Here is a 23,787-nt window from a genome sequence, read left to right on the forward strand (position 1 = left end):
GATTATTTTTTAATGCAACCTAGTTTCATAAATGGGGACATATATAACATATTACAGAAAGTTTCTGTTGATCTTTTTGTGCTTGAGGCATTAAGTGCTCTCAGTTACCTGGAAAAATAATGGCTCTGAAATGATTCAAAGCTTTTCCTTTATAATTTTTAAGATTCCTTGCCAATGTGCTTTAAATGAACCTTCTGACTTATTAATAAAACTCAGTGAGTGGGCACAGTGGCTCTTGCCTGTAATCCCAGCACTTTGGGACACCAAAGAGGGTGGATCACCTGAGGTCAGGAGTTTAAGACCAACCTGGCCAACATAGTGAAACCCTGTCTCTACTTAAAATACAAAAAGTTAGCTGGGCCTGGTGGCAGGTGCCTGTAATCCCAGCTACTTGGGAGGCTGAGGCAGGAGAATCACTTGAACCCAGGAGGCAGAGGTTGCAGTGAGCCAAGATCGCACCACTGCACTTCAGCCTGGGCAACAAGAGCGAAACTCCATCTCAAAAAAACCCCACCTCAATGGTTTATTCTAGTCTAAATGTTTTATGGTAGATTTGGAATAATCTGGGCTATTATTTAACAATTATCTATAGTTATACTTTAGCATTGATAATGTTATTGTACTTTCTTTTTTTCTTTTGAGACCGAGTCTCACTCTGTTGCCCAGGCTGGAGTGCAGTGGCACGATCTCGGCTCACTGTAACCTCTGCCTCCCATGTTCAAGTGATTCTCCAGCATCAGCCTCCCGAGTAGCTGGGATTACAGGCATGTGCCACCATGCCCGGCTAATTTTTATATTTTTAGTACAGACGAGGTTTTGCTGTGTTGGTCAGACTGGTCTCAAACCCTGGCCTCAATTCCCAAAGTGCTGGGATTTAGGCATGAACCACTGTGCCTGGCCATACCGTACAGAAACTCTCTTATGGTGTATGTGTGTATCTATTTGGAACTTAGTTTTGTAGTCTTTTTTTAAAATCATACTTTATTATAGTACGTTGTTATTTTGAACATGTTAATACTATAATAGTTGAGGGAGACAGAACATTGGGACATACCATATTCTGTATTTTTTCCTCTGTATTTGTCTTTGGTATCAGTCCCTGGATTTTTGCTTTTATGAGTCTGTTTCTTTCATTCCTATTATTTTTGTTATCAATCATCCTAGTGCTTTTTAAAATTATTGCATTAGCTTTCTAGTTTGTCTTGGCTGCTTTCAGTCTGTCCTGCATGTTGCAAAATTATTTTAAAGCATACCACTTGAGTGTATTACTCTACTGTTCAAAATGTTGCATTGCCTTCCGTTGTCCACTAGGTTGCTCATTGCCCTTCACAACTTAGCCAGTCACATTATTTATTCATCCATCCGCTTATTCATTCAGCCATATTTATTAGCTTCTTCTATGAACCAGACAGGATGCTAGGTTCTGAGGATAAAATGGTGAGCAAAACAAAAAGGAGCCCTGCCCCATGGGTCCGGAGAAGGCAAACATTAATCAAAATACCACATAGATGAAAGTAAACTTTCAGTCATCATACATTCTACAAGAGGGAGGAATATGTGCTATGAGAGCTTATAATGAATTAGATATGGTCAAGGAGGTCATTGGAGGGCCAAGATCTGAAGAGAGTAGGATTTGTTACTCAAAAAATAGAAAAGAGGATTATACCAGACAGAGGGAATAGCATGTCCAAACGCTTTTTTTTGTGTGTGTGAAGGGAGTATATTTTGAGAATGAAAAACTGAAAGAAGGCTAATGTGGCTTAGACACAGGGGTGTCCAATCTTTTGGCTTCCCTGGGGCACTTTGGAAGGAAGAACAATTGTCTTGGGCCACACATAAAATACACTAACGCTAATAATAGCTGATGAGTTAAACACACACACACACACACACACACACACACACAATCTCATAATGTTTTAAGAAAGTTTACAAATTTGTATTGGGCCGCTTTCAAAGGCGTCCTGGGCTACATGCAGCCTGTGGACCACGGGTTGGACATGCTTGGCTTAGAGCATAAAAGAAGAGGGATCGTAGTACAAGATGGAAAAGAAGGTTGGACTTGACCGTACAAGGGGCTTCCAGGCCATGCTGAGGAATATTATTAATATAAAAGCAATAAGAAGCCATTCAAGGGTTTTATTTAGAAATAGGAGTGGAGGAGAGGGAGATAAAAGTGGTTGTTGGAGCATTGTTGTTTAGTCTTGACAATAGCTTGGTCAAGGAGGTTGGTGATGGTAGAAGAGTTTCAGTTTCAAGAGATATTTAGGTTAAATCAGTAAAACCTGCTGACATATAATACAGTTGGAGGTGTAAGAAACAGGGAGGAGATGGCGTCCTGCAAAAGTGGATAAATAATGATGCCATATTACTGAGTTAGGGAATATTGGAAGAGGACCATTTTGGGTAGAGGAAAATCTTAAGTTCAGTTTTGAACATGTTTAGTTTGACACACCCTTTGAGCCATTCGGGAGGGTGTGTCACTAGGCAGAATATTTGGTGCTGAAAAGAGAGAGAGAGAGAGGCTCAACATACAGTTATTACTATTATTATTTGATTATTGATAGAAATTGAAGCTGACAGTAGTAGGGTTGACGGTTGAGACTATACATTGGGCAAGACCTAAGACTGATTCTTGAGGATTTGCAGCACTTACTAGTTAGGTATTGGAGGTTGTGTCTAGGTTAGGGGTGAGGATGGAAGGGAGGAGCAGCCAGAGGAGAGAAGGAAAACCATGAAAATATTTCAGCATGAAAGCCAAAGGAAGATTCCTTTCAAAAGGCTGGGAAGTAGTTTTGAATGCTGCTTGGAAGCCAGATTTGAAAATGTCCAAGAGATTTAATGACTCAAGGAGAGATCTGCTGCTGTGTAACAAACCATCCCAAAACTCAGTGACTTAAAACAACAGTTTATTATTTCTTAAGAATTTGTTAGTTGGTTACATAAGCCCCAGGCTTATCCAGTACTGGAACATACAAGATGATCTTAATTATATGTCTGGGGCTTTGGTACTGCCTGTTTTCTGGGGGACTTTGCTTCTCATCTGTGTGGCTTCTGTCTCCATCATTTAGTAGCATAATTCAAGCCTTTAAGCATGGTAGCCAGCTTCTATAGAAGTGGAAATAAAGCTGCTAGGCCTAGTAAGACTTAGACTCTGAATACCTTTGAGTACTTGAGAGTACTATGCCATCTACCAGAGTAACCAAGCCAAAACAAAACAAAACCCATTGATAAGTCTAGTGTGAGAGTTGTTTGTGAAAAAAAAAATTAACAGTAGGGAAATCCAGTAATTGATAGGCTAAGTATAACTCCAAAAGACGGATACATTGAGTGAGAGGACTGGGGAATGAAGAAAATTTCCTAATTATTCCTCTGCATTTTCTTTAAGTTTGACCTCACCTGGGCTACTAATTTCCTGAACACTTCCTCTTTCTTTCCTCATGTACTCCTTCTCCCTGGACGTTATTTCTCTATCTCTCTATATTAAAATCCAACCTGTCTTTAGAGGATTAAAGTCTTTCTTAAAAATCTTTCTCTCCTCCTTTGCACTTTATTCTCCGCCAGTTCTGAAGTTTAATTTAGTTTTCAACCCAATATTTATTATTATTATTTCTTGTCTCCTGTGTGTTTGATCATGATCTTCACTCTTCATTGCTCCCTAACTTGCATGAAGTTCTCAGTAAACTTATTATTCTTCACACTTGCTCAGGTGCTACTTCCTCTGAGAAGTCTTCCCTGGTTTATCCCCTAATCATTTATTGTTTAGTACTTTATGCATATTTTTATTGTTGTATATCATAACACATAATTGTTTACTTACATGTCTTGAAAGTAGAAAATTACAATGTCTAATGTGTTGCCTTTCATTAAATAACTCCTGAGTTATAGCTTGATTTCTGATCCCTATTCTTACTTTTTTTTAAAAGGCCCCACATGTTAACAATAAAATATATGTATTTATGATGACCTAATTATTTCTTTGATACTGTGCTGAGTTCATTGGTACTAGGTCACTGCAGTAAACTATAAAGAAAAGTTATGATTTGGTATATGAAGTAAAAAAGTACGAGAAATAATATATGGTCAAGTTTTTTATATCTCTTAATAAAGCAAGAATGAATATATGAGGTTATGTTTTCAGTGGAAGTATGTACATATGTAAATTCTCAGTATGCATCTTATATATTGAGCTGGATGGAGTGTTTGTTATGGTGTGAGCTTATGGAATATGTTTTTCCACCCCTTGCTCAAGGTGTCAGGTAGGCTTTGCAGCTCATGTGTTTGTATTCTCTATGTATGGGCACATACAAAGGCCATAGAGATGAACTGGTTACACACACAGGGAAAGAATAAGACTTCCAGCTCTTGGAGATAAGACTGGTTCTGTGACTCAGGACTTACATTAGCATGGAAGCTTGGTATCTATGTGTGTATGTGTATGTGTGCTGGGGTGGAGGGAGCACAGGGTTTTTTGTTTTTTGTTTTTTTGTTTAGTTTTTGCTTGTTTGTTTTGAGATGGAGTCTCCCTATGTCACTCAGGCAGGAGTGCAGTGGTGCTGTCATGACTCACTGCAACCTCAACCTCCTGGGCTCAAGCTATCCTCCTGCTGCAGCCTCCCAAGTAGCTGGGACTACAGGTGTGCATCACCACACCTGGGTTGTCCATGTGTGTATGTGCATGTGTGTGTATTTGTAGAGATAGGGTCTCACTATGTTGCCCAGGCTAGTCTTGAACTCCTGGCCTCATGCAGTCCTCCACGCCTCAGCCTCCCAAAGTGCTAGGATGACAGGTGTGAACCACCATATTTGGCCAGGAGCACAATTTTTATTGGCAGGACACTGAGAGGTGCTTGTGATCTGATTATAACTCCAGCTTTGCATCTCTTTTACTATGACTGTGTGAGTGGAACCTCATTTATTATTTCATATGACAAATGCTGTGGGGGAAACAAAAGTATCAGATCCTTCTTTCCCTTTTCCAAACTGGTGGGATAGGCTGCGAAGTAAATAGGTCATTAAAACTTAAGTTGGAAGCATGATTATGAGAGTACATATCATTTGAATTACTTTGGTAATAGAACCAGTTGGCAGAACTTCCAAGTTCAAGAAAGGGGAAATCTTTTTCTTTCCTTTTTTCTTTTTGAGATGGAGTCTCATTCTGTCCTTCAGGCTGGAGTGCAGTGGTGCGATCTGGGCTCACTGCAACCTCCACCTCCCAGGTTCAAGCGATTCTCCTGCCTCAGCCTCCCGAGTAGCTGGGTCTACAGGCACGTGCCACCATGCCCGGATAATTTTTTGTATTTTTAGTAGAAATGGAGTTTCACCGTGTTAGCCAGGATGGTCTCGATCTGCTGATCTCGTCATCCGTGACCTTGGGCTCCCAAAGTGCTGGGATTACAGGTGTATCCCAGCTAAGGGGAAATCTTGTGTTGGTACAGATTAGTCCTGACTCATGGTGGGCTCAGGTTTGATCCTCATCCAGCCAATTAGGTTGTATGCTAGGAGACATCTGTTTAGATTACTGAATTGAAGATGTTTTAAAAATAAACTTCTTTTATCTTTTTTTTACTGTTTGTTGGTTTCTATTTTTTACATTCTACAGTTTAAAAAATAAGTAGTAATGTATGAGAATTTTGGTTATCTGAGGTTTTATAATAGCTTTTCTTACAGTGAGCTAGCTAAAATGTAATCTCAAATCTTGTTTTTTGGGCATAATTTATCTACATTAAGTCCTGAAATCGTGCTATGTTTATGGTCAGTGCTCCATGAATAACTAAATAATTAAAATTTAAGTTGCGCTTTAGTCTAATTTTAGCAAAGTCACAAATAATTAGAGTCTGTACCATAATCAAATATAAAACAATCAAAAAGGAAATTGCACTTTTGTAAGTACATAAAATTTGAGCATACCTGGTGATAACTGTCACCTGCCTAATCTGCCATTTGTTTTTCAGACCAATGGAGAAGTAGGTTTTATTCCTTTTCTTTTGGTAAGAAGTTGAGGAAGGACTCAAAGGTGAAGGAGCAGTAAGGCTCTGCAAGGGAAACTAGGAAAAATAGGACAGTCTTCCCAAATTTAAATTGAAGTTGCATTTCCTTTTCTGTTGGCTACCAAGATGTTGACATAAGATATTTGAGTTGGCAATATTACTAAAATTAATCATTTAAAATAACAATATGGAAAACCTCACTTGTATTCAAGCAAAAAATAAACTGAATATAAACAATAATTTTCTCTGCTTATTAGTCCATTAGACTGAAACTTTGCCCAGTATAATTTTATAAGATTCTAATAAAGGCTCACAATATCATGGTTATGGGAAAATTACTATATTATTGAATCACACATGGTTTATTCAGTTCTTAAAATTGCAGTCCTCCCTCCCTAGATGTTCTAGAGTTGATGATATAGCATGGGTTACTTGAGTGTGTTCTCCAAACAGATGTCTCCTAACAATCTTATATTACAGTTCATCTCTGAAAAGGGGATAATAATAGTATCTACCCCATTTGCTTGTTGTAAATATTGTATGTAAAGCTCATGGCATGGTGCTTGGCACATAATAAGTGTTCAGAATATGCTAGCTATTGTTTATTGTTATTGCCTGTGTTTTAAGAAATGGAAGGGAAACGCAAGAGGGAGAAAAATACATTGCCACTCCTTTGTATCAAGAGTAACTAGGGAAAAAGCATAGGGCTATGCATTATAAAAATAACCTACAGTGTTTATAAGATGTATTAATTAGGGACTTAAAAATCACTAGATTGATATAGAAATTAATTTAAATTTTTTTTCTAAAAGTAGTTATTTTTATAATTAAGATTTTCTTTTTTCATTGAATATAATTAGTTTTTTTATATTAACAATTCAACATTTGATTTTTTTTAAATGCAGATTGTATTTCCACTCCTGGTTAGGCAATATAATAACAGTGTTTAAGAGCACAGTGTTTAAGAGCCAGACTTACCTGGGTTTGAATTGTCTCCTCACCACTTACGGTGTACCTTCTGACAAGTCCTGAAGCTCTCTGTTTGTCGTTTGTAAATGAGGATTATAATAGTGCCTATCTCGTATGTTTGTTTTGTGGGTTAAATGGGTTAATATATAAAAAGGGTTTAGAATAACTTGTGGCATCTAATAGTAAACACTATAAAAGTATTATTGTTATTAATAGCTAGGTTTTTTAAAGCATCATTAGTTCAGACACTTCCATTTGAATACTCGTACTAGAGTTTCTTGGGATTAAGTCTCAGAAAACAGCTCTTATGAAACTCTTAATCCCATTCAGTGTTCAGAAATAAAAATCCTATTAAATATCTTGTTAGCTAGTACTGTGATTCTCAGTTTTCTTCTTTCTGTGTGTTGGCTTATCTTTAAATACAGCTCTGAAACAGATTCCTTCAGGAACATGATCCTTCTGTTTAGAACTCTTAAAGTACTGGGTGTATTTTATTATTTATCTTTAAATCCTCAGAGCCTAAACATGCCTGATATTTGGTAGGTACATAAAAAGTGATGAGTGAATGCATGTATAGTTTTCAGGAAGTAGTCTACCTTCTTGCAATGTATTTTAATGGCTGATCAAGAATAACTCTTTGTTAGGGATCCTTACAAATGTCTGAGCTTTGGAGTTAGTAATTACTGTATTTAATCTTTCTCTTGTTGGGTTGAGGCATATAGTAAGTTTTCTTGTCTTTGGATTTGTATAAAATAATGACATTATTGTTAAAGAGGTATAGATAACTACTACTGACTTTTGACAATTATCTTCATATTAATATGTTTCAGTACTTTGGATAAGAATAAGGAATATAAAAGTTTCTGCCGTATTTGCCTTATTCTTTTTTGTTTTGGATTTTTAAAAATTTAATAAATGAAACAGAACATTGCAGATTGATAGTGTGTAGTCTCCTTTGTTCCCCTACTCAGTGTCACTTTCCTCCCTCTTTCCCTTCCCATAATCAACAATTGCAAAGTTGACTTATAGTCATTTAGTCCACGTTTTCTTATTTTTACTACACATATGTAAACTATTCTAAACATTACTTTTAACAATGTGTAGAGATACTATTCTGTGCACCATTTTGCACTTTTTTTCCTTCCATGTAATACTGTTTTTGACACAGAAATAGACTACCACGTGTACGGTCACCTGATACAAGAAAGAGGTAACATTCTTGTGCAGCATAGAAGGGATGGCCTATATCAATTGGATATCCATTTGGGGAAAAAATGTGTCTTTGCCCCTATTTTGGACCATACTGCAAACTCAATTTCAGATGTATTTCAGGTTTGATTTTAAGTGGGAAAATAATAAGCTTTTAGAAGAAAACATGGGAGAGCGTCTTCATTATCTATGAGGAGACAAAAGCACTAACTGTGAAAGGAAAAAATAAGATAAATTCCATTTATCAAAAGATACCACTAAAATAATGGAGGAGGTAACAGAATAGAAGATATTTGCAATACTGTAATGTATCCAATAAAGCAGCGGTCCCCAATCTTTTTGGCACCAGGGACTGGTTTCCTGGAAGACAGTTCTTCCATGGACACAGGTAGGTATGGTTTTGGAATGAAACTGTTCCACCTCAGATTATCAGGCTTTAGATTCTCATATAAGGAGCGCACAACCTAGATTCCTTGCATGTGCAGTTCACAATAGGGTTCATGCTCCTATGAGAATCTAATGCCACTGCTGATCTGACAGGAGGTGGAGCTCAGGCGGTAATGCTTGCTTGCCCACTGCTCACCTCCTGCTGTGCAGCCCCATTCCTAACAGGCCACAGACTTGGGGATCCCTGCAATAAAAGATATCTGGAATAGATTAACAATCCTCCAAATCAATAAGAGAAAGCTATACAACCCAATTAAAAATAATAAGCAGAAGACTTTAATAGTCACTTCACAAAAGAGCACGTTGGAATAACCAATAAGCATATGAAAAGGTATTCCACTTCCATAAACATCAGGAAAATTAAAACCCCACTACACACACACACACACACACACCCCAAAATGGCTAACATGGAAAAGACAGCTAAAACTAAGTGTTGATGAAGGAGACACAGAGCAACTGGTTCTGTCATACATTGCTAGTAGGAGTATAAATTGGTATAACCACTTTGGAAAACTGGCAGTATTTGATGAAAGTAAACGTATTCATATCCAGCAATTCCACAACTAGGTATATACTCAACAGAAATGCATACATATATTTTCCACAAAGACATGTACTGTAATTTCATAGTTATACTATTCATAATATACCCAAACAATTCAAAAGGATAGTTATGGAGTTTGAGACCAGCCTGGTGAGATCCCTTCTCTACAAAATATTAAAAAGTGAGCTGAGTGTGGTGGCACGTGCTGTAGTCCTACCTACTTGGGAGGCTGAGGCAGGAAGATCTCTTGAGTCTAGGAGTTTGAGGGTGCTGTGAACTATGACCATGTGACTGCATTCCAGCCTGGGTGATAGAACAAGAACTTGTCTCTGAAAAATAAAAATAAATAAATTATGGCACACAGATAAACAATTTGGCAATAGGAATGAACGATCTACTATTCTGTGTAGCAGTATAGGTGATTCTTACCTTTACAATGATGAAAGAAGCCATAAACCAAAGAGACAATACTCCATTTTTATAAAGTTCATAATCAGGCAAAACAACTCAGTTGGAGAGAAGCATAAGTTAGTAAAGTTACCTTTCTTGATACAAATTTTAGTTACACAAAGGCATTCAACTTGTGAAAATTTGTTAAGCTGTGCTTTCTGGATATATGTTCTTATATGTATGTATGCTATATTACCCAAAAAACATTGTTTTGAGATCTATCCATGTTGGATGTTAGGAGTTCTAGTGTATTCATTTCACTTGTGTGTGAACAGACTGCAGCTTATTTCTTGATTCCCTTATTGGATTTCTAAATTATTTCTAGTTTTCCTCTGTTTCAAATAATGCTGTAGTCAATTGCTTTTTTTTTTTTTTTTTTTAAACATCTTATACAAATATATGAGAGTTCTAGGAGGTGGCATTGCTGGGTTTTAGGGTATGCTTATGTTTAGCTTTATCAGATACTATCAAATTGTTCTCCAAACAGTAATATAATTATAGGGTCACTAGAAGTGTTGGAGAGTTCCTGTTGTTGTATATTCTTGTCATCGCTTGGTATTGTCAAACTTAAAAAATTTTTTGCTAATCTTATTGGGTGTGAAATGGTATCTCATCAATATTTTAATTCGTGTTATCTTTTAACTAGTGTATTTGATCATCTTTCTACATGTTTATAGGTCATATGGATTTCCTTTTAGGTATCCTTATCTATTGCCCATTTTTTGCTTTTGGGAATTGTCTATTTTTATTGCATATTTTTCTAGGGACTAACTATATTTTTCTTCATTTATGTACAATTTTCCTTGATTCTCAAAGTCCATATATTCAGGAAGACCTCCCCACCCCCTTTGATTTTTAAGACATTACTGGAATTTCACCTGTAAACTTTAAACCTGGAGTAAGTCAATCCTCCTGAGATTTTTCCTTCAGATTTTAATCTTTTTCCTATTTCTGTTTGCCTGCCATTACTCTTTATTCTATTTAATTCATTTAAACTACAGTGGATTTTCCCCCTTTTTTCTTTTTGAGAGGTTGGTGGTGATTTGGGGAGGGAGAAATGAGAAGCAATAGAAAAATAAAAATTTGCCTAAAGTTTATAAAATTGATACAGCTATGTATAAAATGCTTAGAATATGCTTGTGATGCTTGCTGGGTTTTTTTTTATCATATTTGAAATTCAGTCTAGATTCAGCATTGTACAGCCAAAGGCAATTTATTTCATTTTATATTGTCTGTGTTGCAGATGCTCATCATTACATGATTAGTTTGTGTGTGTGTGTGTGTGTGTGTCTGTGTGTGTGTGTGGTCCACGCAGTGCCTGTTTTCCCCCAGATTCTCAAGACAGTTCCATGTATCCATTACTCTGCAAAGCAACTGCATTAACAGTTGAAACTTCACCTAGTACCACTGGTGCTTTGACATTTCTGTGATATTAGAGAGAAAATGACCAAGCACTTGGTAGCTGTGTTTCCCAAATACTTTAAAGGTGGTTGGTTGGTCTGGGGTAATAGGAGATGATGTAAATAGTGCTTGCTTATTTGTCTTCTGTCAGGATGTGGTAATAGCAGTAAGGGCCTGGAGTTCCTGAGCTGTTTACAACTGTCACAGAGCCTGTGAGGCTAGGAAACCTTCGAGAATATCCTGGCCCAGATTTCTTCAGCATTCCTTCTCTGTTGCTTCTGCCTTCTGCCTTACGTGCCAGAGAAAGAGCTCATGACTTCTGTCCAGAGTCACAAAATCTTGGCTGATCTTGATGGAGTCTTGCAGCATATTCTCATGGCATGAATCTTTTGAAGAGAGGTGCCAGTATAACATAGCTTCACTAGGAAAACTCTTCCTAGAATAGAATTGGATTTCTTTTTTTAATGGTTTGATGTAAGTCAATGAAGAAACTTGAGTCTATTTTAGTGTAGAATGACTTCAACCCCCATCAAGTTTGGAAGTCTTCTCTATGTGAGATTTAGAAAGGCTGTACACAATACAATTAGGTCTTGCTTGTGAAGAAATTAGTATAAAAAATGACAATTTAGAAGTGATCATTTTAAAGCATGTTCTGTATGAAAATATACTCCAGTATTTGTAGAAAAAAGCCCTAAACTGAGTCTTGACTTTATTTTTAAAAAATCTGTAAGTGGTAAGGATTTTTGTTTTCCTAAGCACCATATACTTAAGTACCATTATCACACTTAAAAGATTATTAGCAATTCCAGTAATGTAATTTTGAAATTTCCTGATTGTCTCAAAAATCTTTGCTTTTGTCTCTTTTATAACAGTTTTAACTCCTCAGATTCCCTTCCCTTGCTTTTTTATGCCACTGATTTATTGGAGAAACCAGGTCATTTGTCCTGTATAATGTTCCACACTCTGGATTTGACTGATTGCTCCCTTGTGCTGGTGTTTAACTTGATCCTATATCCCCACTATTCCCTGCAAACTGGTAGAACTGAAGGCTTGATTCAATTCAGGTTGAATCTTTTCTTTCTTCCTCTTTTTGAGTAAGAATCCTTTATAGTTGATGTTGTGGTACTGCATCATGTCATGAGAAACATAGTGTCTGGTCATCCTCATTGAGTGATACTGAGATGAATATGTGGATTCTGTTTGTACACTGTTACTCTGTTGGTATTAGAAGGGCCCATTATAGTCATTTAAAACTTTGTAAGATGCTTAAGAATCTCAGAAAAGATTCTAACTTAGCAGGTCTAAGGGAAGAAACATCTATTATTAATAAAACATGCAACACATACAAAACCTCCCATTTACTCAGATATGGTAAGAATCACTACATTTAAAATGTAATTAGAGTGACAAAATTTACTCTTCTACAAATGCTTTAAGATTGTTTATCTTGTATAAAATGAAGCATATTTAAAAATGTTAAGAGCTGTGAAGATGTTTCAGATTGCTGTGGTGTAATAAAAAAGTACTAACTCTGGACACAGGAGGCCAAATCTTGTTTTTGAGGTATATATATTTTTTTACGTTTAGAAAATAATAAGACTGGACACAGTGGCTCACGCCTGTAATCCCAGCACTTTGAGAGGCCGAGGTGTGGGTCACCTGAGATCAGGAGTTTGAGACCAGCCTGGCCAACATGGCAAAACCCTGTCTCTACTAAAAATACAAAAACTAGCTGGGCCAGGTGGTGCGTACCTGTAATCCCAGCTACTCGGGAGGCTGAGGCAGGAGAATCGCTTGAACCCGGGAGGCAGAGGTTGCAATGAGCCAAGATCGTGCCTCTGCACTGCAGCCTGGGAAATAGAGTGAGACTCCACCTAATAAAAAAAAGAAAGAAAGAAAAAAGAAAAGAATAATAACATATCTATCACAGGGTTGTTTTAATGAATAATTGAAATGATTTATTTGGAAGCAATTCAGCACCCAGTAATTAACTGAGTCTAAATCTGAAATTCATTCCAACAATACAGATATTTTTCAGTCTATAGAAAATTAACAGTATCATGTGCTGTTTTAGCTATGTCTGAATAAGCTTTTATATTTGAGCTTGTTTTTCAAGTGATAGGAGAGTTGATGGAGTTTTAACATAAGTGTAGTTAAAGTAGGCTTTTTGAAAAAATAGCCTGTGGAATTCTTATTACTGTTTTTTTCCCCCCTACTTTCAGCTTCATTTACCTCTTAATTCTCCTTTGCCTGGAAGTGAATTGACCAAGGAACCTTTTCGTTGGGATCAGAGACTCTTTGCATTAGTGCTGCGGTTGCCTGGCACCATGTCAGTAGAATCAGAACAGTTGACAGGTGTGCCTTTAGATGACTCTGCAATCACACCAATGTGTGAAGTGACAGGTGGTAAGTTTTTTTGCTGGCAGTAATTCGGTAACTTAAAGCAGATTTTATCTGAATGTTTTAAAAGTGTACAAAAGCAAACATCCATGTTTGTTTTTATTTAACAAGTTAATATTAGGAATTAATAGGCATATATGGTTTTAACAGTACATTTATTGATAATGGTCTATGATCTTCATTTTAATAGAATGTGGTTACTATTGGATATGACAAGGAATGGTAATATTTTTTCTACTTGTATAGAAAATGCTAGTATTTGAAGTTGTTAAAGTAATTTTCTTATCTAGAAAGATTGCCAATGATTTAGAAGTACCGTAGCATTATTTTTTGCAAAAAATGTTTTGAGAATCATCTCTATATTTGATGGGATATGCTTAAGTGCAATTTTTCCCAGAGGCAAAGAGATTGATAGATGAAAGGAAACAGATAGTGAGGTCTTATCCAGCTTCTGTTTCACTTATACATCAGATTAGATAGGTACTATGCTAAATGAACAGCAAGGGAAATTGTGAAATACATATGTAATCAACTCAGAACTCATTTAATGTAGAATTAGCTAACAGGTGGATTAATTTCATATAGGTATGTATTGCGTGCCTACTGTGTACCAAGTATTGTTCCATGCTTTTGGCTTTCAGTAGTCAGTAAGACAGACATGGCATTTTTGCTTTCATGGAGCATTTCAGTTCTCACCTAAAAATTTTATTAAAGTAATTTTAATATCAAATTCCATATTTGATATTGCAAGTCTAGCATTCCACTGTTTTACTTACGATTAGGGCCTGTGACATAGTCTGCAGACACAGTTGGTGCTCTAATGAGATTCATCATAGCCAGCTACATAAGAGAAAATATAAGTTCTAATTAATATTTTAGGTGCATTTTTTCTAAAATTCTATGGGTTTTGGAAATCTGCAAAATTCACAGACAAAAAGGGATTAACCTTACACAGGTGTGTGAAATAGATAAGTTAGAAAACTGTTATTCATGTCATTAAATGCTTTCATTTTATAGAAATGCTTTTTGTGAACTTTTGTAATGCCTTCACAATTTAATTAACAAAGGGCAAAAAAGGCATATATGTAATTTTTTTTAAGGGACAACCTGTCATCTAAATTTGAAAATTAACTAACAGTTCTCTTTACATAGATAATATTTTTCGGTGACAGTTGTATTTTTTTCTGTGGCAGGGTGCACATTTATATTCATGAAATTTCAGTTTCCAGCTTTGAACTGGCACCCTTGTTAAAAATTCTGATTAAAAAAAATTTTTTTTTAAACTGGGGATTTTACTTAACAGATTCTGAAAGGCTTGGAGGCTATAAGATTCTCACATTGGAAATTCCTTACTGTGAATTACTTAATTTGAACTTAGAATTACGATGAACTTTTGGGACTTAAATATACTATAACTTTGTCACTAGGATCAGGAATATTCACAGTGTGAAGTGAAGTGAGTGGTATAATCAAAGAGTCTGAAAAGAACCATGAGATATCATGTAGCAGTTATATCCTTGCCTTTAGGCAGTAATATATTAAAGCTACTTTGCTTATTCTTTCAAAGGAACATCTCTAGAGGAGAAGTTCCAAAGTCATCCTTGGTGATATCTTTCAATGATGCAGAAATCTTAGACAAGAAGTTAGGAAGTCTTCTCTAAATACACATTCTAAATCCTTCCTGATGTGATAGTTTATTTGCCCCTTTTCATGCTCTTACTAGCAATAAGGTAAGCCGCTCAAATGTCACTCACCTTTTCATATCTCTGAATAATGTGTTTTCTTTCTTTTTTAAAGGATGTTCACTAAAGAAAGTTTTGGGGAACACCAGAAAAGTAGAAAGAACAAAAAAGATAATACCCACTGGTATTGCACTATCCAAATATGTAATCACTGCTAACAATTCCTGTGCATTTTTAAAACTTGAGGTTGGCTGGGCGCGGTGGCTCACGCCTGTAACCCCAACACTTTGGGAGGCCAAGGCAGGCGGATTACCTGAGGTCAGGAGTTTGAGACCAGCCTGGCCAACATGGTGAAACCCCATCTCTAATAAAATACAAAAATTAGCTGGGCATGGTGGCGCATGCCTGTAATCCCAGCTTTTTGGGTGGCTGAGGCAGGAGAATTGCTTGAGCCCGGGAGGTGGAAGTTGCAGTGAGTCGAGATCGTACCACTGCGCTCCAGCCTGGCTGATAGAGCCAGACTCTGTCTCAAAAAAAAAAAAAATTTTTTTAAGTAGTTGTTCATGTGTGTATTTGTGTACATTTATTTTTCCCATTATAGAGTAATTCATGTTCACTAAGGAAATATTGGAAAAAATTCACCTGTATTGCCAAAATAATAATATATTTCTTTCTATGTATTTTTTTAATTACGTAATTATAGTCATTGTAAGCATTTTTATTTTGATACCAGGTAAAGGTAACTCTATACCAAATAACTGTTACTAGGTGTTCGGAGTACAGCAGGAACAATAGAAAGCTTACATCTTTGTACTGAGTGACAGATAATAATCATGTAAAATAAATAAATGATATTTTGTACTAGTACTACCTACTAGTATTGTAGTACATAGTAGGGTGCTACCTACTTTGAAGACAAAACAGAGTAAGGGAATAGAGTCTAACTTGAGGCAGAGAAGGAATATTCTAAGTTTTCTTCTGAGGAGGTAACATTTGAGCAGAGACCTGAATAATGGAGTTAATTACACATATATCTAGGCGAGGGAAATGGCAAGGAAAGGGACATGCTCTCTGTATATTTGGAAGCGACAGGAAGGCTGGCATGGCTGGAGCTTACATAGGGAGGCATAGAATAGTAGCTAGGTTTAGAGAGGTAGGCAGGGGCCAAATATTGAATGGCTCTTTAGGCTACAATAAATGTTTTTTTTATTTTCCAAGTATGATGGGAAGCCTTTTGAAGGCTTTTTATAGGTGGTGACATCTGATTTCTATTTCTGAAATATCACTTCACCTGTTAGATGAGAATATAGAGTGGCAAGAATGAAAGCAGGAAGACTAGTAGTAGTACTTTGTTCTAGCTTTGGAGGTGGTGAGAGGTGGCTTAACGTAAAAGAGAACCAAAGATGAGGACAATAAGGGAAGAAGCAATCAAGGATGGTTCCCAGATGATTCAGTTGTTCTGAACCACTAGAGATGGATGGCTGTGCCAAGGACTGAGATGGTACACTAGGGAGAAGCAGGTTTGGGGGAGGTGCAAGGACGATAATAAATTTTTAAATGTGTAATAGACATGTTGTTGAATATATCAAGAATTTTTAAAGTATTTTATAAAAATTATTTATAGATATTTCTAGATTAAATACATTTAACTTTCTTAGCCTCTGTAAGGACTATTGACCAACTTAGAAATATTCATTTGCTTCTTCTCTATTTGACAAAGATGCTAATACTACCTTTAGACTCACTATATTTAGTTTGGCTTTTTTGTGGACTCCACATAACCCAAAGTGAGACAGCTTCTTGACTTGAAGGTGTATGCTAATATAACTTTTTTCACAAATACAAGTAGTGATCCTAGAAACTTTATGCATTAGCGCAAAGTGTTGTATATTCCAAAGAGTAAGTTTTGACATAGACAATAAGTTCGCTTGAGGAACATCACGTAGGATATAGGCTCACTTTGTAAAGAAAGCAAAATTTGCTATTTCTCTTTAACTTTTAAGATAATTGATTTTAATTTGCCAAATGACTCATTTTATTCTTTTTCTCCAATTTTTGTAAAATGTACTGATTAGTAATTTTATTTCATGTTAAGATTGATTTGCTTCTGTTTTCTTAATAATTGATGACACAACTTAGGAGAGCAGAGATAATTGTCATAGTTTATATACTTTTGCTTTTTAATGACATCTTAGGAATATGCTTAAATTTCATTAAATAAGATACTCAGCTTTTATGTAAACTTCTAATATTTTGCATGTAAAGATGGTTAACCTTTTTGTGGATTGCTTTTTGTATATACTTAAATTGACTTAGAAAAAAGATTTAAATTTACCAATTCTTTCAGATAAGTATGACTTCATATAAATGCTCTATTTTAAGTATGATTTCAAATTAACAGAGGATTTCCAAGGGACAAAGGATATCCAGAATAGTTTCTGATACCCTGTAAGGATTTGAATTGTAGCTGTATCACTATGCTAACTTGGAAAAGTTAGTTAACCTCTCTATGCTTTAGTTTTCTCATTTGTAAAATGGGGAAAATAACCCATACAATTGTTGCTAGGATTAAAGAAATTAATATCATAAAATGATTGGAACAGTGCCAGGCACATAGATACTTAGTAATTGGTAGATATTTGTTAAGGTTACAATCATCATTATTTTATACAGTTGTTACATGATACTTATTTTTTCTAAGTAAAGCTGACTTTGAGGATTTGAATCACCATTGTCTATAATGTTCTCTTTTCTGAGTAGCCTTTAACAAATCACCTTAAATATAAGTTGATATGAGTAATTTGATGTGTCAAATGTAATGATGTAGCTTGTGTTCTGAAATAATTGGTTGAATGTGTAAAAGAGTAGGGCTTCATATTGAGCTTATTACAAATAATACTGCAAAATATTTGGCCAAAGATTGAGTTTTAGCTGTCAAGGTTTTTAGGTTTTTAGTGTTGGTCTGAATCAGAACTGTATAATAGAAATCTGATTCAAGTTTCATATGTAATTAAAAATTTCATAGTAGCCACCTTAAAAATTAAAAATAGATGAAATTAATTGTAATACTATATTTTACTTAAATCAATATCCATAATATTACTTCAGTATGAGATTGATATTTTAAAATTACTGAGATTTTTTTTTATACTAAGTCAACAAAATCAGGTGTATATTTTACACTTACTATACATTTCAATTCAGACTAGCTATATTTCAAGTTCTCAATAGCTACATGTGTCTAGTATATAAAGTATTGTATAGCTAAGGTCTAGATATTTTTGTTGAAAATTCCTCTTTAAAAAATCTTTTCACTCGTATCTTTTAAAAAAATCACTAGTATTTAATGCTTCTGAACCAAAAGTAGTATAGGTTAAAATGTGCAAAAAGGGAATTCACGTAAGATAGGTAATTCCCAAGTATGTAAGCTAAGTGAAATTCAGAAAAGCACACACTACCATCTGTATATTAAAACGCAAATATTTAAAATACTTAAAAACTGCCAATGAACTAGTTAAGTAGTTATTACATATCTACTATGTGCCCAGTAAATCTTAGTGATAATACTTTTGTTAAGCAGGAATAAGATTTTGGGGAGACAGTTACTAGATGTGTGTGTGTATATGTGTTAAAAATAAATTATATTGCATAACAATTGGAGATAGTGTGTTTTTTGTATATGTTTTTAAAAACATAAAATATGTGACTTGTTTTCATTGTGTGTTGTTCAGACCAAGAATTCTATGTTCCAAATACCTATAATTAGAAGAAAATACATACTCTCACAAAATGGGATTGTTGGTTGGTTGGAAATAAGGATTTTTTGTGCACTTTCATAAGATAATGAAATTAGTCAACTTCTACCATTGAACTTTTGTTAATTAGTACTGTCAGAAACCCCACAGTTGTTTTTTTCTTGCTAAAGATAGGAATTCTTGCAACTAACTAGTTTACTATATTCTTCTCCTTCTTTTTTTTTTTTTCTTTTAAATCTCAGGCCGTTCGTATTCTGTGTGTTCTCCAAGAATGCTTAATCAGTGTCTGGAGTCCTTGGTGCAGAAAGTACAAAGTGGGGTGGTAATAAACTTTGAAAAAGCAGGACCAGATCCTTCCCCCGTAGAAGGTATTATTGCACTTTTGTTTTAGACATTCAAAACTTGCTTTATTGTTTATTCAACTAGAACTGAAAACTTACTGTGATTTGGCCTTAAGATTGGCAAGACCAAATTATTAAGACAGGCTGTTGGTAAAGAGGGAAGATTAAATAGGAAAGTCAAGGTAAACTAATGGTGGTCTAGTAGCATCACCTTTTTGTATTAATGATTGTTTATTGCCTGACATTTTGATGAGTCAAAAGCCTTTTAAAGTATTTATAGATAAGCAAATATATAATTTCTTTGTAGTATTATACAATTGCCTGTCAACATATATATGCTTCTCCTATGCTGTTTAATTCCCAAAGTGTTCAATCCTAGATGTTTAACTCCTTAGCTACTTTTGGACCAAGGATCAAACTGATTGAAACTAAATGGTGTATGTGGGTCAAAAATGAGGAACCAGGCTTTGTTAAGCTTGATTCTTCTAACTCTAGCTGAGTCCCACATGGCTTTTTCTTAGCTTCTGTATCATGAACTATTTCCAATAGCCAGTGGATATAAGGAGTGATAGTACAACCAATGGATGGTTTATAGCTGAGACCCTCTGCATTGTATGTTACCTATTTCAAGATTTAGAGAGTCATGGCTGGGCGTGGTGGCTCACACCTCTAATCCCAGCACTTTGGGAGGCCGAGGCGGGTGGATCACCTGAGGTTTGGAGTTTGAGACCAGCCTGACCAACATGGAGACACCCCGTGTCTACTAAAAATACAAAATTAGCCAGGTGAGGCGTGGTGGCGCATGCCTGTAATCCCAGCTATTTGGGAGGCTGAGGCAGGAGAATTGCTTCAACTCGAGGCGGAGGCCGGGAGGCTGAGGTTGCGGTGAGCGAAGATGGCACCATTGCACTCCAGCCTGGGCAATAAGAGCGAAACTCTGTCTCAAAACACACACGCACACGCGCGCGCGCGCACACACACACACACACACACAAAGATTTAGAGAGTCATTTAATGATAATTGGCAGAGGTGGTCCACTAAAGTAGGTACCTGGGAAAAGAGAAAGATCATAGAGATGAATGAAAGAATGGGGGCACTGAGAGAGTACTGTAGGGAAGGAATGGGTGATAACAATAAGTTGTGTCATGTCTTCTTTAGCAAAAGCAGACTTAAAAAAAAATTTAATTGAATTGTTACAATGTATTTATTTTTAAATTATTTTAATGCTTTGTTTAGAGTTTGGTACTATTAAATGTTCACTAAATTGTTGAAGATAGTTGGTGTTTTGCTGAAGTTATTTTAGATTAAAGGTAGGTGCTTTGGTCTAGATTTGCTTATTACGTTTTTTTAAGGCTTCAGTTAAAATGATTTCTAAAAAATAGTCAATTTGCAATACTTATTTATTCTAGTATTTATTGTGCGCCTGGCACTGTTTTTGACATTTGGGATATGATGATAAAGGTGGCAAATTGGGTGCTTGCTCTTATCATCTGATGAAGAAAACATGTCATTCATCAAACAGATATTCACTGTAAAGCATGTTTTATGTGTTCCAGTTGGGAAAGCAAAGGATGCTGCGGACCTCCTTTGAACTGGCCAACTCATAGTTGGAATTTGTACTTATTGTCTAATGAATTACAATCTAGTCTAAATATTAAGCAGACATAGTGTTCTGCCATTTAAGAAAAATAGGAAAACCTAGAAAAGAACACATATTAGGAATTTTTTATTAAGTAATAATGGATATAATTTAACTTTTTGTGCTTATCCCCCACTTACGATACATGCTTTCTTTGTCTTAATTTCTTTGCTATAGATGGGCAGCCAGATATATCAAGGCCTTTTGGATCTCAGCCTTGGCATAGCTGTCACAAACTCATATATGTCAGACCAAATCCTAAAACTGGGGTTCCTATAGGTCATTGGCCTGTTCCAGAGTCTTTTTGGCCAGATCAAAATTCGCCAACACTAGTAAGTACCAGAGAGACTGTAACTATGTAACAGTAACCATTCAGCTGCCTTTCCTATTAGTTTTAAATTCTGTTGTGAAAGCTGTGATTAATTTATGGGGATTAGACAGATGTTCAAAGTGCTATGATACCCTGTTACTTGCTTTAGTGTGCTGTATTGTTTATTATGAAGTAATAGAAAACAGAAAGGCATCTCCTTCCTTTAGAATCTAATACTATGCTCACGTTTTTTATTCTTGGCTTCTGGGTACAAAATTTCCTCTTTGAACTCTAAATGAGGATTTGTCTCTGGGACACAATTTAGGATTTAAATGAAAGTTTAGAAAATAATTTTAATAGTTTGCCTGCAATTTTTTAGGACTTAGTCTTAACTTCATATTGATGTGTATGGTTTTAGTTATATACAGTGTTGCAGATTGGAGGTTTAAGCTAGAACAGATTTTCTGATTTTGTTTACCTGAATTATTTTTAGGAACAATGAAGTTTGCTCAGTGATCATGGTGAATTATCAGTATTCATTATATAATTCTTAAAATAACAGGGTACATTTATACAGATTAATATCCATTTAGTTGTGTTAGTGTACTCTTTTCTTTCCATATTTTTTTTTCCAAGTATCTGAGGGCATTAAGGGATATTTTATGGGAGAGCATGGCAGTGGTTCTCCTTGATTTTACCCTTAGAAAATAAAAATTGTATTTCAGAGATCATTAAGCAGTCTTTAGTAATGTTTCATACAACAAAACCTTTTTGAAACCTTTTGTACTTCAAACCTGTATCAGCTCTTCAGGATAATTTTTATTTTGAATTTATAAAGTGATATTTCCTTTATTCATTAGGGATTTAATAAAGTAGTGCATGAAGTTAAGGTTTTCTAAATTTCATTGAAGTATCTTCTTCATACCTTCTCTTTTTTCTGATAGAACCATCATAGTTTTTTAGTCTGGCTTTATGGAGAAACTTTCAATTTCTTTGGTCATTTTACTTTCTCTTCTGGAGGTCTTTCAACTCTTACAGAACAGATACCTTATTTGTATGAAATACTGTCATGTTGGTTATTTATTCTATTGTATTTATTTAACACGTACAGGAGAACATACAGTACCTGAGTCGTAATGGAAAGAAATCCAAAACCAGTATCACAACCCTTATCTATTAATGCCGCTCTAGCAGTCTATCACAAATTCTTACAAGCCATAGAGGGTGGGTAGGACTTCAATTGGAGAAGGAAGTAGTATGAGAAAAAAATATGGAGGTGAAAAAGAACAAGGTATGTTTAGAGGAGTAACAAGTAGCTGAGTATGGGTGGATCATAACATGTATATAGGACATTGAGAGTACTATTAAACTAACCAAATTTTTTATGACTTTAAATGCAGGGTTAAGGAATATTAGCTTTTTAACAGTGGAATTCAAAGAATAGTTGAAGATGTTTTTAACAGACATCTTTAGAAAAATTGATTTGGTAGTGGTTATATGCAGAAAAATTAGAAGGGGGAGATGAGCTGAAAGGCAGGTAGGTTACCTAGAGGGCTATTGATATGGTTCATGTAAGAGATTTTAAGTGGTTGAATTATGATGATGGAAGACAGAATAATAAATAATATTGGAAAGAAGTGGCAAACTTTAGTAACTGAAGGATATTAGGGGAAGTGAAATTTTTATAAATTGTAATATTGAAGAAATATTGCTAGTGAAGTTAAGTGTAATTTACAAGATGTGAATTTGAATCACAGCACTACTAGTTACTAACTAGTGCCTTTGGTTATCTTTTGTAAGCTTCAATTTCCCATCTGTTAAGTGGCTTATAGCTCCATCTTATTGGGTTGTTTTGGGGATTAAACAAAATCATATATGCAAAATTTTCTTTGCCAAGTTCTAGAGGATCTTTCCCTCCACTTTCCATCTTGGATCTCAGTACTTTTATTCACAGAATAAGTGTGTTTCGTGGACTGATTGAATAAACTGTGTATCAGGTTCATGCTAGGCACAGGAGCACAAGATGAGTAAAACATAGTGCTTCCCCTCTTGAACATTACGTGTCTATGGGCAGGTCAGACATGTACACATCATAGAATACAGTGTGCCAACTGTCATAGAGTGGTGGGGCAGAGCCAGAGGAGGTGGGCCTGACAGCCTGGTGTGTTTTTGGAGTACAGAGTGGGAAGGGGTATGAGGGAAAAAGTCTTTTAGAGGTTGTTACATGCCAACTCATTCTTCTAAACTTTGTTTGCAATACACAAGGGAGAAAATAAGTACTTGGCATGGCAGAAGCATGGAGTCTGTATGGTGTGGTGTGGGAAGGCAGGGACCAGATCATTGAAGATCTTTGTATGTGATATTGAGAGTCTAGACACTATTTTTAGGTGTTTGGCTGTTACTTTTACTGAATAATTTTAGATAGGGAAGTTATATGATCCTATTTATATTTCACTGCCATAGGATTGATCAGAGGGGGGCTGATTAGAGACTAAACAAAGCAAAAGGCAGTCGTACTAGTCTAATCTGAGAAATGATGAAGGCCCAAATTAAAGTGGTAAGAAATAGAAGATACATTTCTCAAGAGATGAGAGTTTAGTATTAACAGAAGGCAGCAACTAGGACTAACTACCTACCATGTTTATG

The 23,787-nt window shown here is 35.6% G+C and overlaps 1 protein-coding gene across 2 annotated transcripts in view; it reads left to right on the forward strand.

Annotated features, from left to right (window-relative positions):
* INTS6 (integrator complex subunit 6) overlaps positions 1-23,787 on the forward strand; it is an 89,938-nt gene that overhangs the window by 43,077 nt on the left and 23,074 nt on the right. For both annotated transcript variants that reach the window (XM_011988760.1, XM_011988761.1), the window contains 3 exons: positions 13,236-13,419; positions 19,093-19,218; positions 21,009-21,163. In XM_011988760.1, coding sequence (XP_011844150.1) covers positions 13,236-13,419; positions 19,093-19,218; positions 21,009-21,163 — 465 coding nt within the window. The remainder of the gene's footprint in view (positions 1-13,235; positions 13,420-19,092; positions 19,219-21,008; positions 21,164-23,787) is intronic.

Source organism: Mandrillus leucophaeus, unplaced genomic scaffold (assembly GCF_000951045.1).
Source record: "Mandrillus leucophaeus isolate KB7577 unplaced genomic scaffold, Mleu.le_1.0 Scaffold338, whole genome shotgun sequence".
NCBI lineage: Eukaryota > Metazoa > Chordata > Mammalia > Primates > Cercopithecidae > Mandrillus > Mandrillus leucophaeus.